Below are 13994 nucleotides of genomic sequence, written 5' to 3' on the forward strand. Positions count from 1 at the left end.
AAAAGGTGTTGTAAGCAATTGTATTTTATGAAATGTCATGCAGGAAAAGCCCCTATTCTCTGAAAGATATAACTTAAATAGGTGCCAACTTGTCTCTTTGACAGATAATAAATATAATGCAATAAACTGAATGTAGTGCCATAGAAATAAAATACACTAGATGCATTGAAATGTAAATTAAACACATTTAAATGCAGCAGTCATGTTGATTGGATATGGATTGATATACTTCAGTATTTCTGATCCAAACACACAGAAATGAAGGATACGACTCAACCCAGGCGTGATTGACCCTATGCAATAACAGCTTTAAAATAAATAAAGAAAAGAACTTCAAAGTGTGAGATGGAAACATATTTAACTCTAATGAAATTAGTTGGAGCGGAGTGTGAGCCACAATAAATTACAGGGCTGTTGTTGACACACACACACAGACACACACACACTCAAACATAAACATACACACACACACAAACACACACACACACAAACATAAACATACATACACACACACACACACACACACACAAACATAAACATACACACACACACACACACACACACACACTCAAACATAAACATACACACACACTCAAACATAAACATAAACACACACACACACACACACACTCAAACATAAACATACACACACACATACACACTCAAACATAAACATACACACACACACAAACATAAACATACACACACACACACACACACACACAAACATAAACATACACACACACACACACACACACACACAAACATAAACATACACACACACACAAACATAAACATACACATACATACACACACACACACACAAACACACACAAACATATATGAACGTTTTTAAAAACACGTGGTTTCTGACTTCCAGTCCACACAGTGGCGCTGTTTGGTGTTCGTGTCTCGTAATTACGGAACCTACTATGGAGAAGACTTAGCTCATGAATATTTATTAATTGTAATAATTAAATAATAAATGACAATGGTATTCCATTTTATTTTTATTTATTTTTTAACTTGCCCCTTTCTTTTATTTTCCACTTAAATCCTTTATTAACTTCCCCTATTTAAAATATTATTTCGGGTTCAAGACAAGTTAAGCTCAATCGACTGCATTTGTGGCATAGTGTTGATTACCAAACAAATTATTTCGATTTTGAATTAATTATTTTCTTTAAAATAATAATAATAATAAAAAAAATAATAATAAGAAAAAAAGCAAAAGCAAAAATCAAGGTTACACTGAGGCACTTACAATGGAAGTAAATGGGGCCAATTTTTGGGGCGTTTAAAAGCAGAAATGTGAAGCTTATAATTTTATAAAAGCACTTATTCCTCTGTTAAAACTTGTGCATTTTTTTTGAGTTGTAAAGTTGTTTACGGTTTGGCCTTATTCACTTTGTTCACTTATTCACCATTGTAAGTGCCTGTAACCTCGATGTTTTGTTTTTTTAAGAAAAGGAGGGACAAGTCGAAATAATTTTTTGTGGTAATCAACATTATGCCATAAATGCTGTCGATTGAGCTTAACTTTTATTGAACCAGGAACATTCCTTTAATTTCCATATTGTCTATTTCTACTTTATTGTATATACTTTATAATGCTGACTCTGACTGACATTGCATGGTGTCAAGAAGCATTCAGTCAAAAAAAAAAAAAAAAAAAAAAAAAAACTTCAAAACACAAACTTTATTGGCATGATTGTGTTTACACACAACTAGCTAAAAAAAGATAATAATACTACTAATAATAATAATGATAATAATAATAATAATAACGCATTAATAAATAACTATATAAAATAATGTTAAAAATAGTATACAACATTTTATTATTATTATTATTTTTTATAATTATTATTATTTACGTTAAACATTTTATTTACAGCCACTAAACGTAATTAATTATCAGACACGCCCTCATAATCACATGATTCGTTCATTCGCCAGATGAAAAGCGCCTTTTTACCATCGTCTTCCTCTCAACCAATCAGGTAGGCCTACCAGGCGGACGACAAGTAACGTAATTAATATTCATGAGACAAGCCTTCGCCATAGTAGACGACGAGCAACAAATTAAAAGTAATGGACGCTAGCTCAAGCGCACTGCATCCACCCTGTATGGTGTTTTTTGATTTAGAGACAACTGGCCTTGGTATGTGACTATTATAAAGAGTAAATCTTCATGAAACGATTAGAAAAGTGTGAATTTAATGTATGCATGCTCATTGTTTTATAAATCAAGCATCTCAGTACTGTGACAACAAAAGGTACCATATTTATCTCAAGGCCGTTTTAAAACTTGAGGAACTGTCAACATACAAAACTTCTTGGGCATTACAGTATCAAAATCTTGACAGACCGCATTTTGGCCATTATACTCTCAAAATGTATTGAGCTGCCTACCTAGACAGCATTTAAGGGCATCTTATACTCAAAACCTAGTGTGCGACCTAATTAGAAACCACCTTTTAGCATTGTGGTTCTTTGTTAGCAATTTTGGGCATATTTGTCTTAACCTAGTGTGCTGCCTACTTAGAAACCACCTTTTAGCATTGTGGTCTTAATTAGCATTTTTGGGCATATTTGTCTTAACCTAGTGTGCTGCCTACTTAGAAACCACCTTTTGGCATTGTGGTCTTAATTAGCATTTTTGGGCATATTTGTCTTAACCTAGTGTGCTGCCTACTTAGAAACCACCTTTTGGCATTGTGGTCTTAATTAGCATTTTTGGGACATATTTGTCTTAACCTAGTGTGCTGGCTTCTTGGACACCATTTATTTGGCATCAGTGTCTAAAACCTAGTGTGCTGGCTACTTAGACAGCATTTTGGGGCATCTTAGTCTTAAAACTGAGTGTGCTGCCTACCGAATGTGCTGCCACTTTTGGGTATTGTGGTCTTAATTAGCATTATGGGACATATTTGTCTTCAAAAACCTAGTTTGCCGCCTACTTGGACCAAGTTTTTCAGCATCATTGTGCTAACCTAATATGTTGCCTACTTATACAGCATTTGGTGGAATCTTGGTCTTAATTAGCATTTTTGGGCATCACTGTCTCAAAACCTAGTGTGCTGCATACATAGACACCCTTTTTGGGCATCATCATCTCAGATCTATTGTGCTGCCTACTTAGTCACCATGGTAGGGCATTGTAGTCTCAAAACAAAACAATGTGTGCTGCCTACATAGACACCATCTTTGGTTATCATAGTCTCAAAAAACTTAATGTGCTGCCTACTTGGATACCATTTTTTGGAATCAGTGTCTAAAACCTAGTGTGCTGACAACTTAGCATTTTGGGGTATCTTAGTCTTAAAACTGAGGCTGCTGCCTACCGAATGTGCTGCCACTTTTGGGCATTGTGGTCTTAATTGGCATTTTGGGGCATATTTGTCTTAACTTAGTTTGCTGCCTACTTAGACTGTGTTTTTCAGCATCATTGTCCTAACCTAATGTGTTGCCTACTTATACATCATGTTTGGGCATCATAGTCTCAAAACCTAGTGTGCTGCCTACTTAGAAGCCACTTTTTGGCATAGTGGTCTTAGCATTTTTGGGTATATTTGTCTTAACCTGGTGTGCTGCCTACTTAGACACCATGTTTGGGCATCATAGTCTCAAAACTGAGTGTGCTGCCTACTTAGACACCATGTTTGGGCATCATAGTCTCAAAACCTAGTGTGCTGCCTACTTAGAAGCCACTTTTTGGCATTGTGGTCTTAGCATTTTTGGGTATATTTGTCTTAACCTGGTGTGCTGCCTACTTAGACACCATGTTTGGGCATCATAGTCTCAAAACTGAGTGTGCTGCCTACTTAGACACCATGTTTGGGCATCATAGTCTCAAAACCTAGTGTGCTGCCTACTTAGAAGCCACTTTTTGACATTGTGGTCTTAGCATTTTTGGGTATATTTGTCTTAACCTGGTGTGCTGCCTACTTAGACACCATGTTTGGGCATCATAGTCTCAAAACTGAGTGTGCTGCCTACTTAGACACCATGTTTGGGCATCATAGTCTCAAAACTGAGTGTGCTGCCTACTTAGACACCATGTTTGGGCATCATAGTCTCAAAACCTAGTGTGTTACCTACTTAGACAGCATTTTGGAGCATTTTGTCTTAATTAGCATTTTTGGGCATCATAGTCTCAAGTGTGCTGCCTACTTGGACATCATACTAATCACGATGCCTATATGATGCACAAAAATGCAGTCTAGGTAAGCAGCTTAGTAGATTTGGAGATGAGTTGTAGTCAAGGGCTGAAATTTGTTTGATGTTTGTTGGTTATGATGTCTGTTTTGATCCTCCAGGTCCCTCGTGTGACATCGTCCAGTTGGCCGCAGTGAGTGGAGATCACACCTTCAACCTTTTCATGGTTCCCCGTTGCCGGATGCAGGCCGGTGCATCCCGAGTTACAGGTTTCAGGGTGAGACGCCAACATCTGTTTCTCCACCGCAGGCCAGTGCTCACCACCTCTCTCCGAGAAGCTCTGGTTTCCTTCATAACGTTTCTCCAGATGTTGGGTCACCCGCTCCTGCTGGGTCACAACATACGCAGGTTTGACTGTCACGTTTTGGCCCGAGCTCTGGACGAGTTCAACCTGAGGACGGACTTCCAGAAAGGGGTCTCTGGATTTGTCGACACCCTCCCTTTGGCCCGACAGCTTCTCAAAGACAGCGGACTTCAGAGCTTCAAGCAGGAGAACCTGGTTAAGACCCTTCTGGGTGTTGCTTATGCAGCTCACAATGCTCTAGAGGATGTGCAAGCCCTACAGAAGCTCTACCAGGCCCTCAGGCCCACAGCCAATCAGATTCAACAGCACATATTTACTCTAGACTCATTGGCCACTGCTACTGTCAATCAAGCTCCAGTGAAACCATCAGGACAGAGCAGTAAAGCAGTAGAGATCACAGAAGACAAGAGACCACACAAACCATCATCTACGTCTTAGTAAATGTCCAGCTGGTCTCCTTCATTGAAAACAGTATTTATAAAACCCTTGAAGGACTTTTATAACAAAAGACAAAGTCTAGTTTGAATGTAAAGGGCACGTGAATTCATGTATTTTTTTTCATTTGCAATATTTTGTGTGGTTTTAACTGAAGAATATTTACAGTGTTGCCGTTCTGTAAATATTTATTACATGATGTATTTAATGACATGCCATGGAGGGTAAAATGATTTGTGCATTTTTTGCTTGCTTGAATTAAACAATTGTTTTGTGTTCTCTATAGGTCAGAGAAGTAATTTAATGGAAAATACGACTTTTGTTTTTCTTTTTTTTTTTTCTCCCAATTTGGAATGCCCAATTCCCAATGCGCTCTAAGTCCTCATGGTGGCGTAGTGACTCGCCTCAATCCGGTTGGCGGTGGATGAATCCCAGTTGCCTCCGCATCTGAGACCGTCAATCCACGCATCTTATCACGTGGCTTGTTGAGTGCATTACCGTGGAGACGTAGTGCGTGTGGAGGCTCACGCCATTCTCCGCGGCATCCACGCACAACTCACCACGTGCCCCACTGAGAGCGAACTATATTATAGCGACCACGAGGAGATTACCCCATTTGACTCTACCCTGCCTAGCAACCGGGCCAATTTGGTTGCTTAGGAGACCTGACTGGAGTCACTCAGCACACACTGGATCGAGCTCATGACTCCAGAGGTGGTAGTCAGCGTCTTTACTCGCTGAGCTACCCAGGCCCCCTGAAAACATGACTTTTAACGAATAAGGTGCAAATGATCTCATTACTTTTTAAAAGCAATAAAGGTACGAATGCCACATTTTTCTAGAGTGAGAACTATTAGGTATGTTAGATAAACTGTCACTAATATCGCCCCAATAAAGCGACATAATTTTTACATAACCTGTTGAATTAATATTCAATTAATTAAATAACATGCATTAAATTGTCAAGAATGTAATCTTAATCTGTGTCCCACATTTTGTGTTTAACCCTTGTTACTACTTGATTTTAGGGATGGGCATAATCAAGTAATTTTTAGTCGAGTACTCTAAGCCCCAAAAAACGAGTAAAAGATTACTTGTAGATTAAAATGTTAAAAATGTCAGGTATGACATGTACGTAAAATTTAAATTATAATTTTTTTGTTAAACGTTACCATGAGCGTTTCAAAATAAGCTAACTTCAACAAATTTAGCATTTAGTTTGGGAAAAAAAGGAAATAACACATGCATTAATTCAGTTCTCATTTTATTCATTACAGTTCTCAATGCAGTGATGACTCAGTTGTAACTGCGAGATTTGTTGAGAGATTCAGAGGGAAAGTACAGTATAATTCAGCATTGCCTATGGAAGGCAAGTACGCAAAGGAAAATTAATTTGCGATATTACAGTAGAATTTTTTCATTAGTCGATTAGTTGGTGCTTAACGAGTACTCGATTAATCGATTACTTGTGCACATCCCAACGTGATTTCTTCCCCTATAATTAAAAAAAATTAATTAATATAAAATTTTGAAAGCATGGAAGAAATTCTCTTTCCATTTTCAACATTTTTACAAACAACGTTGTGTTGATTGCATTCAGCTTAACCATTAAAGCCTGTTATGACATTTTTTTTTTGTAAGAAAAATGATATTTTTCTTTTAATTTATGGGGAATATATGTTTGTAAATATATGCATCAATAACAACAAACTAACATTTGGTCAAAGACTCGCTAGGCCCTACCGAGGGATTTAATCAAAACACACAACCGTTACCGATTCTAATATGCTTTTATTTTGAATGATTATTGCTGAAAAATATAAGAAAATTACAATAATTAGAATTTTGTATTCATACTTACATTTATCCCGAATTTTGGTAACAGGGTTGCAAAAATTACAAACCTCATTTATAATAAAAAGAAAATAAAGCAACATTTTCAGAAGGGTAAGCTCCTATCACTGACCCTTTATTGAAAGACAAATATCTTTTGAGAATTTCTCAAGCCTTATTTTGTTCCCTATTCATGGCAAGTACCAGCACAGTAATGTAAACACTATGATCCAATATCCGCGAGGAGGTGAAGAATGATTCATGGGGAATTTAACCTTTGCCTGAAAAACCTGTTGGATAAGTTTACGTTGAAATAAGCAGGTGAACGTATACAGAACTGTTTTATTAGGGATTACATACACATTTCCTTGTATCAGAACACATGCTCCATTACAGCTCAAAAGTGCCGGTACATTCATTCATTCATAACATTACCTGCTTTGCTTTCCCATATAATACATGCTTTTATCCCACAATACTTCAGATTGAACAATATAGTTACACAGCTCCTTAAAATATACAAATAATCTCGAGAACAAACAGGGTTTGGGTCTGCAGGTAGGATAGTGTTCATTAACATTAAGAATCTGGATCACAGAACCACATGTCAAAAGGGCATTTAAAGATACAGTAAACGAACATCAGGACAGCGGTAATTTCCAGCATCCTTTGCACTCTCAACACTGCTTGTGCAAACAGCGACTACAGTAATAAAGCAAAATCACACAAGATAAAGCCATAGTCACTAATAAAGGAGAACGGACATCAGGAACCATGTTTCACATTTCTGGAAAAACTTTGGCAGGTTGCAGGGTTTTTAAAAACCCAGGGTTTCACTGGTAATCAAATCACAAAACTTGTGCAAATATTTAGTGTATAAATTCATCAAATAATGTAAGTTTTCTACATTGTGCCCTTATCAACAAAGATACATTGTTTTAACAGTTACGTCATGAAAAAAAAAAAATTGGTCTTAAAAAAGCTAAAATTGGTTTAAATTCCCTTTTTGCCAGATGTGATTTATTTTTGGTCAAATGTATTAATGCCCCTGTTCACCAGCTGTTATTTATTTAATTATTTGTTTTATAGTTTTGCATGTGCAATAAGTGTTACGAAAAATCTCTAATGGAACAAAATTCGCTTTTAAAATGCACGTTTTGCAGCCAAAAAATCGTAATCATGCATCCGTGCATTCCCAATAGATTAATTTATACATACATATTCAAGTTAACGTGAACTTAAAATCTACTCCATTTACTTTTCCTTTATCTTTCTGGTCCTATTGTGAATGAGTCATTAGTGCATGTTATTCCAAAGAAAAAAATAGTCTAGCTGTATTCTTTATTTTTAATTCCCAATGGATAAAATCAAGTCCCGCTAGCCCAACATTTTTTTTCTCTTGATAAATATCCCGTTTCACTTCGAAATGCACGGTTGCATTACAGAAGAAAAATGGGTTGTGAATGCTGTTTCATGTGGACTTCCAGGTAAAACTTAAACATGACTTCTTTTACATATTTTAAAAAGACATGCACAGAGATTTTAATATGGAGAACTTCAATCATAATTTCATTATTTATTCATTTTTGATACCCATGGCAATTTTAGCAGAGTAAATATCACAATAATCTTAAAATTCCGACCAAAGAGAGCTTATTTGTCATGCTGTGTAATTTTCGGCACAAAGTTCATGGTGATTTTACGAAAGACAAAAACATGGGAACGTGATTTCTATTTTAAAATGAGTTTCACTAGTTGGTACACAAGAAGTTTAAGATTGCACGTTTCCTACAGTAAACAGCAGGCTCGGAACATGGTCATGCCAGTCGATGATGTCAACTGTAAAGAGACGCTCTCATTGGCTGAAATGAAAAGCACAGAGCCTCTCTTCAGAGTGATGTCAGAGAAGGCGGCAGCAGAGGAGGCGACGCCCTCTCCGTCAATAACCAATAGGATTCCGGCAGATTCCAGCGAACTCACAGTGTACTGCCGCATGGAGGCGGGAATCTAGAGAGAGAACAACGTGAGGAAAATGAGTGTAGGCCACTTTTAGAAGACTTTTGTTCAAATGTGGTTTTCTTCAGGAAGTTCAGATCTGATGCGTTCTGTCTGACGCACCTGTATCCTCATGACGGAGAAGTCTGGCACAGGAGGGTCGTACAGGTAGATGCAGGGGTCAGAGTTGTCCCGCACGCAGGGGAAGATTTTGGCGCTGACAGGAGTGGGGCTGTAATTCAACATCTCACACAGTGTGTCCACATCTATGTATTTAGGGGTCAGTCCAGCACGTACAGTGTTATCAGAACATGCCATACACTCCACACAGTCTGCACAGGCCAGAGAATGTTTATGTATAGAGGGGGACAAATTATACACAACTACAAAACCTTTTCTAAGCATGATTTTCAGAATGACTTGCATTATGCATACACTACAATAACATGTCACAATGCAAAAGTCTTAATGTCCCTAAATACAATCCCTGGCAAACATTATAGAATCATAAAAAAAATAAAAAACAATAAAACAAAAAAAAAAATCACAATTAGTACTTTGTTGCTCCTCCTCTGGCTGTTATGACAGGCTGAATTCTTTGAGGCGTGGACTAGTAATGAAAAACAATATTCTCCATCAAGCTGGTTCCAACTTTCTCGAATAGCGGTTGACAAATCAGCTTTGCACGATGAAGCCTTGTCATGGACCAGTTTTTTTCAATTTCCATATATTTTCAATCACACTGAGATCCGGACTGTTTGCTAACCTACTAACCCTAACCCTAACCCAATCATTGAGTTGATATGCCTTTCCTGAAGAAGAGCTTCAACACTCTTTGCTCTGTGGCAAGATGCATTATCATCCTGAAAAATGACTTCATCATCACCAAACCTACTTTCTATCGATGGAATGAGAAAAGTGTCCAGAATTTTAATGTACACCTGTGCATTGACTGTTGAGGTAATGATTGCCATCTCCCCTGGTTCTTTACCTGACATGCAACCCCATATCATAAATGACTGGGGAAATGTCATTGTTTTCTTCAGGCATTCATCTTTATATGTTTCATTAGAACAGCACCAGACAAAAGTTCCAGCATCATCACCTTGGCCAATGCAGATTCGTGATTCATCACTGAATATCACTTTCATCCAATCATCCACACTCCATGATCGCTTCTCTTTAGGTGTAAGTGCTGGTTTTCTAGATTTTCTAGAATTCATTCTGCCGATTTCTTACAGTTCTGTCACAAACACTGACTCCTGTTTCCACCCATTTGAGTTTTCTCTTCCTTGGTCAACCCGAATGTTTTCCTTTTAAAACCTTCCCATTTTGTTTATACTTGCACCAAATTTTAGACACAGCTGACTGGGAACAACCAACTACATTTGCCACACAGGATTTCCTTCTTAAAGGAGTTTTATAATCCTTTCCATTGTTTCAATTAACATGTTTCCTTTCAAATAGCCAAGTTCAACAGCTCGTTAAGGTCTGTAAGCACCAGGGGCAGACCGGGAAGGGCAATCAGCCCAGGATTTTACATAGAAACTGGCCCAAATGTTGTTTACACTGTCCTTTTCTGCACATCGTCACCCCCTTCGGCATATCGCGGCACCGGTTTGTGGCCCGTTCTGCATAACGCGGAGGCCCATTCGGCCCCGTTTCGCGGCCGGCCCTTCGGGAAAAGTCCCGGTTCTGGTAAGCACTTTCTTTTAACTGCAGGCTAATTTGCATTTTATTGGTATTTGTTTTAGAAATGCAAATTACAAGGTGATTCCATAATTGTTTTCCTCTACTTGATCTGGAAAAAAAAAAAAAAAAAAAAAAAATTATGCCATTAATTATAATAATGTCATTTAATTTGTTTGAGGGACGAAGTCAGAATGTTCAACTATTAAACAAAAATTGTTTTGTGTCATATCTGTGATTTGTTTATTTGCTACGCAGTAACAATCGTGGTGATTCCATAATGTTTGCCAGGGGTCGTATAGGCTTAATTTGAAGTATAAATTCCTCATTTTTAACAGAGTAAATAATATTATAAATCATAATTTAAACTAAACAGGGCTTATTTGTCATGGTGTGTATTTTTTAGCACAATATTTGAAATGATTTTATGTAAATAAAAAAACAAACAAACAAACGAACACGTATGTGATTTCTTGCTTTATATTTTCAAACAAATAAAATAAATAAGCGAATAAATAAAGACTCTGCGGTGGTTTTTCCATTTTACATGATAGAGGTTTTTTTAATGACAGTAATGAGAATTTGGGGGGAATAGTGCTTAACTGTAATGAAAATAAAGTTACAATACAAACAATCCTACTGGTCCTAAATATTGGCTTAATTTTGTTTATATATTTCTATAATATAAATATAATTTCTTTTGATATTCTTCACAGGTTTCGTGAGATTCAACCATTTATATTTCGTTTTCTTGGTCCATATTGCCACCATAAATGTTACAATAATCTTAATTTGAACAAAACAGGTTATTTGTCATGCGGCGTATTTTTCAGCACAATATTTGTAATGATTTTATGTAATCCAACAATATATAGGTAGATGATTTCAATTTTTAATTAACATTAAATAAAAAAGACCCAAAACATACTGTGATAGTTTTTGAAAGTACAGAATGTTTCTATTATTCTTCTATTATTTATTTTAACTTGTTTTTTTCCTAATTAATATAATTTTTTTTGTTTTTTGCATTACAGTAATGAGAATTTGGGGCATAATTGCCATGAATATAATGTCACAATGCAAATAATATATATATATATATATATATATACACACATGCACAAATGGTCTTAAAATAGGCTTCAGATTTTATTTTTATTTTTTATATTGGGGTAAAATATGATTTTTTTTTTTAAATGCTGTTTGTTGAAGTTCTTCTTGATGTCTGATGAAGGCCCTGAGGGTGGCCAAAATGTCATGTATTTTTAATCAAATAAAATTGTAGATCTATTTTTGATTAAAGAGTGAGTGTTGCACCTTCAACTTTTGAAAGTAAAATATGACCTGGACATGTTTAACAGTAGTTACTATCGTAGTAATAGTAATTCTAACTAAAGGATTTGTCATGCACTGTGTTTTTATTTTATGTAATCAAAAAATATATATGTGAACATGATTCTATTTTTGAAATTTACAATGAAAAAAATAATAAAAAAAGATCCTTGGTGTTACAATTATACAGTGATGAAATCGGAGGGAAATACGATGGTGTTTTGATATACCACGGTACTGAATGATTACCATATTCCTTTACCATGGTATTTACATGGTTCTCCAAGGTACTTGAAAGAATGCTAAAGTATGTATCCAAAAAGCAAAGTAATACCATGGTACTTTTTGTTAGTAGAGGATAGCTGTGTGGTGACCTCTGACCTCCAGAAAGATAGGCATGAGGTTCATTTGCTCCCAGAAACATGGCCTCCCCCGGCTGCAGAACAATCCGATTCAGGAAGTAGACGGAAAAGCATCCAATATCCCCGGGATACTGGGAGTGTAACCGTAGCAACAGTTCTCCGTTACTGCTGCATGTGTCTTTTCCTGCAGCTTCTGGAACAAAAGAACAAGTTTCACCATAAAAGATCAAATAGATGTATATATATTATTAATATATTGTTATAAATTGTTTATATATATATATATATATATATATATATATATATATATATATATATATATATATATATAAACAAGTTATACAATTTTAAAAATACCAATTTACAAAAGGTATATATATATATATATATATATATATATATATATATATATATATATATATTTATAATTTGACCTGTAATTAGTTATATATATATATATATATATATAATATTTTGTAAAACCTTATAACTTTATTTTTTAAATTATAGATTTATTTTATATATAATAAAACATACATACATACATATACAATATACGTATATGTCCATACCTTTTTGTAAAACATTACAAATTTGTATTTGTATTATAAATTATATAATTATATTATATTATATTATATATATATATATATATATATATATATATATATATATATATATATATATATATATATATATATATACACACACTATACATTATATACATGGCCTTGCCCAGCTATAGATATAGTTTGTTAATTTTACGTAATTTTGCTTTAATTTTCCACAATTTATTCTTTTATAATTTATAAATGTTAAATAATATATTTATCTATATATATCATCAATATTTGACATGACAGCACATATTATTTTTGTATCTGTCGTGCTGACAATTGTTGAGTGATTAAAAAAAATAAATGTTTTAATAAAAAATGTTGTGAGAAAATGGCAGAAACTTGGGGTCGCACCAAAACACAACTTCATATTTCAGAATATGTTACAACAAATAAATCCAAAATACTTCCTTGGTACATTTATTTTTGCCGTCCTGTATTCTGTGTTTTTTCCCTTGTCTAAAGAATCAGTGCATGTTCGTCATAAAGTCGTCAAAAAAACTGAAAAGTTCAGTTCTCCCAACCTTCCTCTGAGATCCGTTTAACCAGCATGTTGAGTTGATCAACAAACAGTTTCTTCTCACAGTTCATCATGCGTGTAAAACATTTCTTCAGCGCAAGAGATGTTCGCTCGGGGTCTCCTTCAGCGTTCTGAAGCTCCTCAGCGGCTTCATTACCGACCAGCGCGCGAAACTCTGGGACATCTGCAAAACACACATGAAAGATTTAAAGACGATGTGCAATGCTGTTCAAAACCCATTTTGATTTCATTTTAAAATACGACATTACATCCATATTGTGTAATCTTGGGCTGCAAAACAGTGTTTTCTCTTTCCGTTTATTCAACACTCACTTTTGAGAAAGGCCTTGATTTCTCCCACCGGCCGAAAGCCGCACAGCCCTTCAAACTGTGTGAGAGCGATGGCCATCTCAGGCTTGTGGTTATCGTCTGGGTAATGCTCGGGAAACTGGGCGTGAAGTCTCGCAGCCAACTCCTATCAGGTGACAATAGGAGACACGATTACAACAACACATCGATACCACTGTACTTTTTCGTCAGGAAATTGCTCAGTAATCGCACCCGGTTGGGATGTGCCTGGATGGACAGAGCCGTGTTGACTGACAACACTTTGAAGAGGAAAGGGAGTTGCCCATGGAATGTGTCCTTGACCTTTGACCCCAAACAACCTGGGTAATCTGCAATCC

At 35.9% G+C, this 13994-nt stretch overlaps 2 protein-coding genes across 3 annotated transcripts in view; one reads left to right on the plus strand and one right to left on the minus strand.

The window, feature by feature from the left end:
* The first annotated feature begins 2073 nt into the window (after positions 1-2073).
* On the plus strand, positions 2074-6972 carry LOC127437660 (maternal protein exuperantia-2-like). The gene is made up of 2 exons (XM_051692718.1): positions 2074-2164; positions 4323-6972. Exons 1-2 carry the CDS (start codon positions 2095-2097, stop codon positions 4961-4963), a joined length of 711 nt encoding a protein of 236 aa, XP_051548678.1. The 5' UTR covers positions 2074-2094; the 3' UTR covers positions 4964-6972.
* A 151-nt stretch (positions 6973-7123) lies between these two features.
* The window catches only part of LOC127437651 (mannose-6-phosphate isomerase-like), a 9382-nt gene continuing 2511 nt past the window's right edge, over positions 7124-13994 (minus strand). Inside the window, exons 3-8 of one of the 2 annotated variants that reach the window (XM_051692707.1) lie at positions 13870-13994; positions 13642-13783; positions 13313-13492; positions 12191-12364; positions 8912-9120; positions 7124-8800 (exon numbers count right to left, since the gene is read on the minus strand). The exon at positions 13870-13994 is cut by the window's right edge and continues 76 nt beyond it. In XM_051692707.1, the coding sequence (XP_051548667.1) occupies positions 8582-8800; positions 8912-9120; positions 12191-12364; positions 13313-13492; positions 13642-13783; positions 13870-13994 (1049 nt within the window). In that variant the 3' untranslated portion in view covers positions 7124-8581. Of the gene's footprint in view, positions 8801-8911; positions 9121-12151; positions 12365-13312; positions 13493-13641; positions 13784-13869 lie in introns of both variants that reach the window. The other variant, XM_051692706.1, reaches the window with a different exon arrangement.

The sequence above is a fragment of the Myxocyprinus asiaticus genome, chromosome 48 (genome assembly GCF_019703515.2).
Source record: "Myxocyprinus asiaticus isolate MX2 ecotype Aquarium Trade chromosome 48, UBuf_Myxa_2, whole genome shotgun sequence".
Taxonomy (NCBI): Eukaryota; Metazoa; Chordata; class Actinopteri; order Cypriniformes; family Catostomidae; genus Myxocyprinus; species Myxocyprinus asiaticus.

Excerpts from the sequence above, each read along its gene's own strand:
- LOC127437660 (XM_051692718.1), top strand. The coding sequence starts at position 2,095 with ATGGACGCTAGCTCAAGCGCACTGCATCCACCCTGTATGGTGTTTTTT. Across the intron at positions 2,165-4,322 it reads TTTAGAGACAACTGGCCTTG|GTCCCTCGTGTGACATCGTC; the intron begins GTATGTGACTAT and ends TTGATCCTCCAG.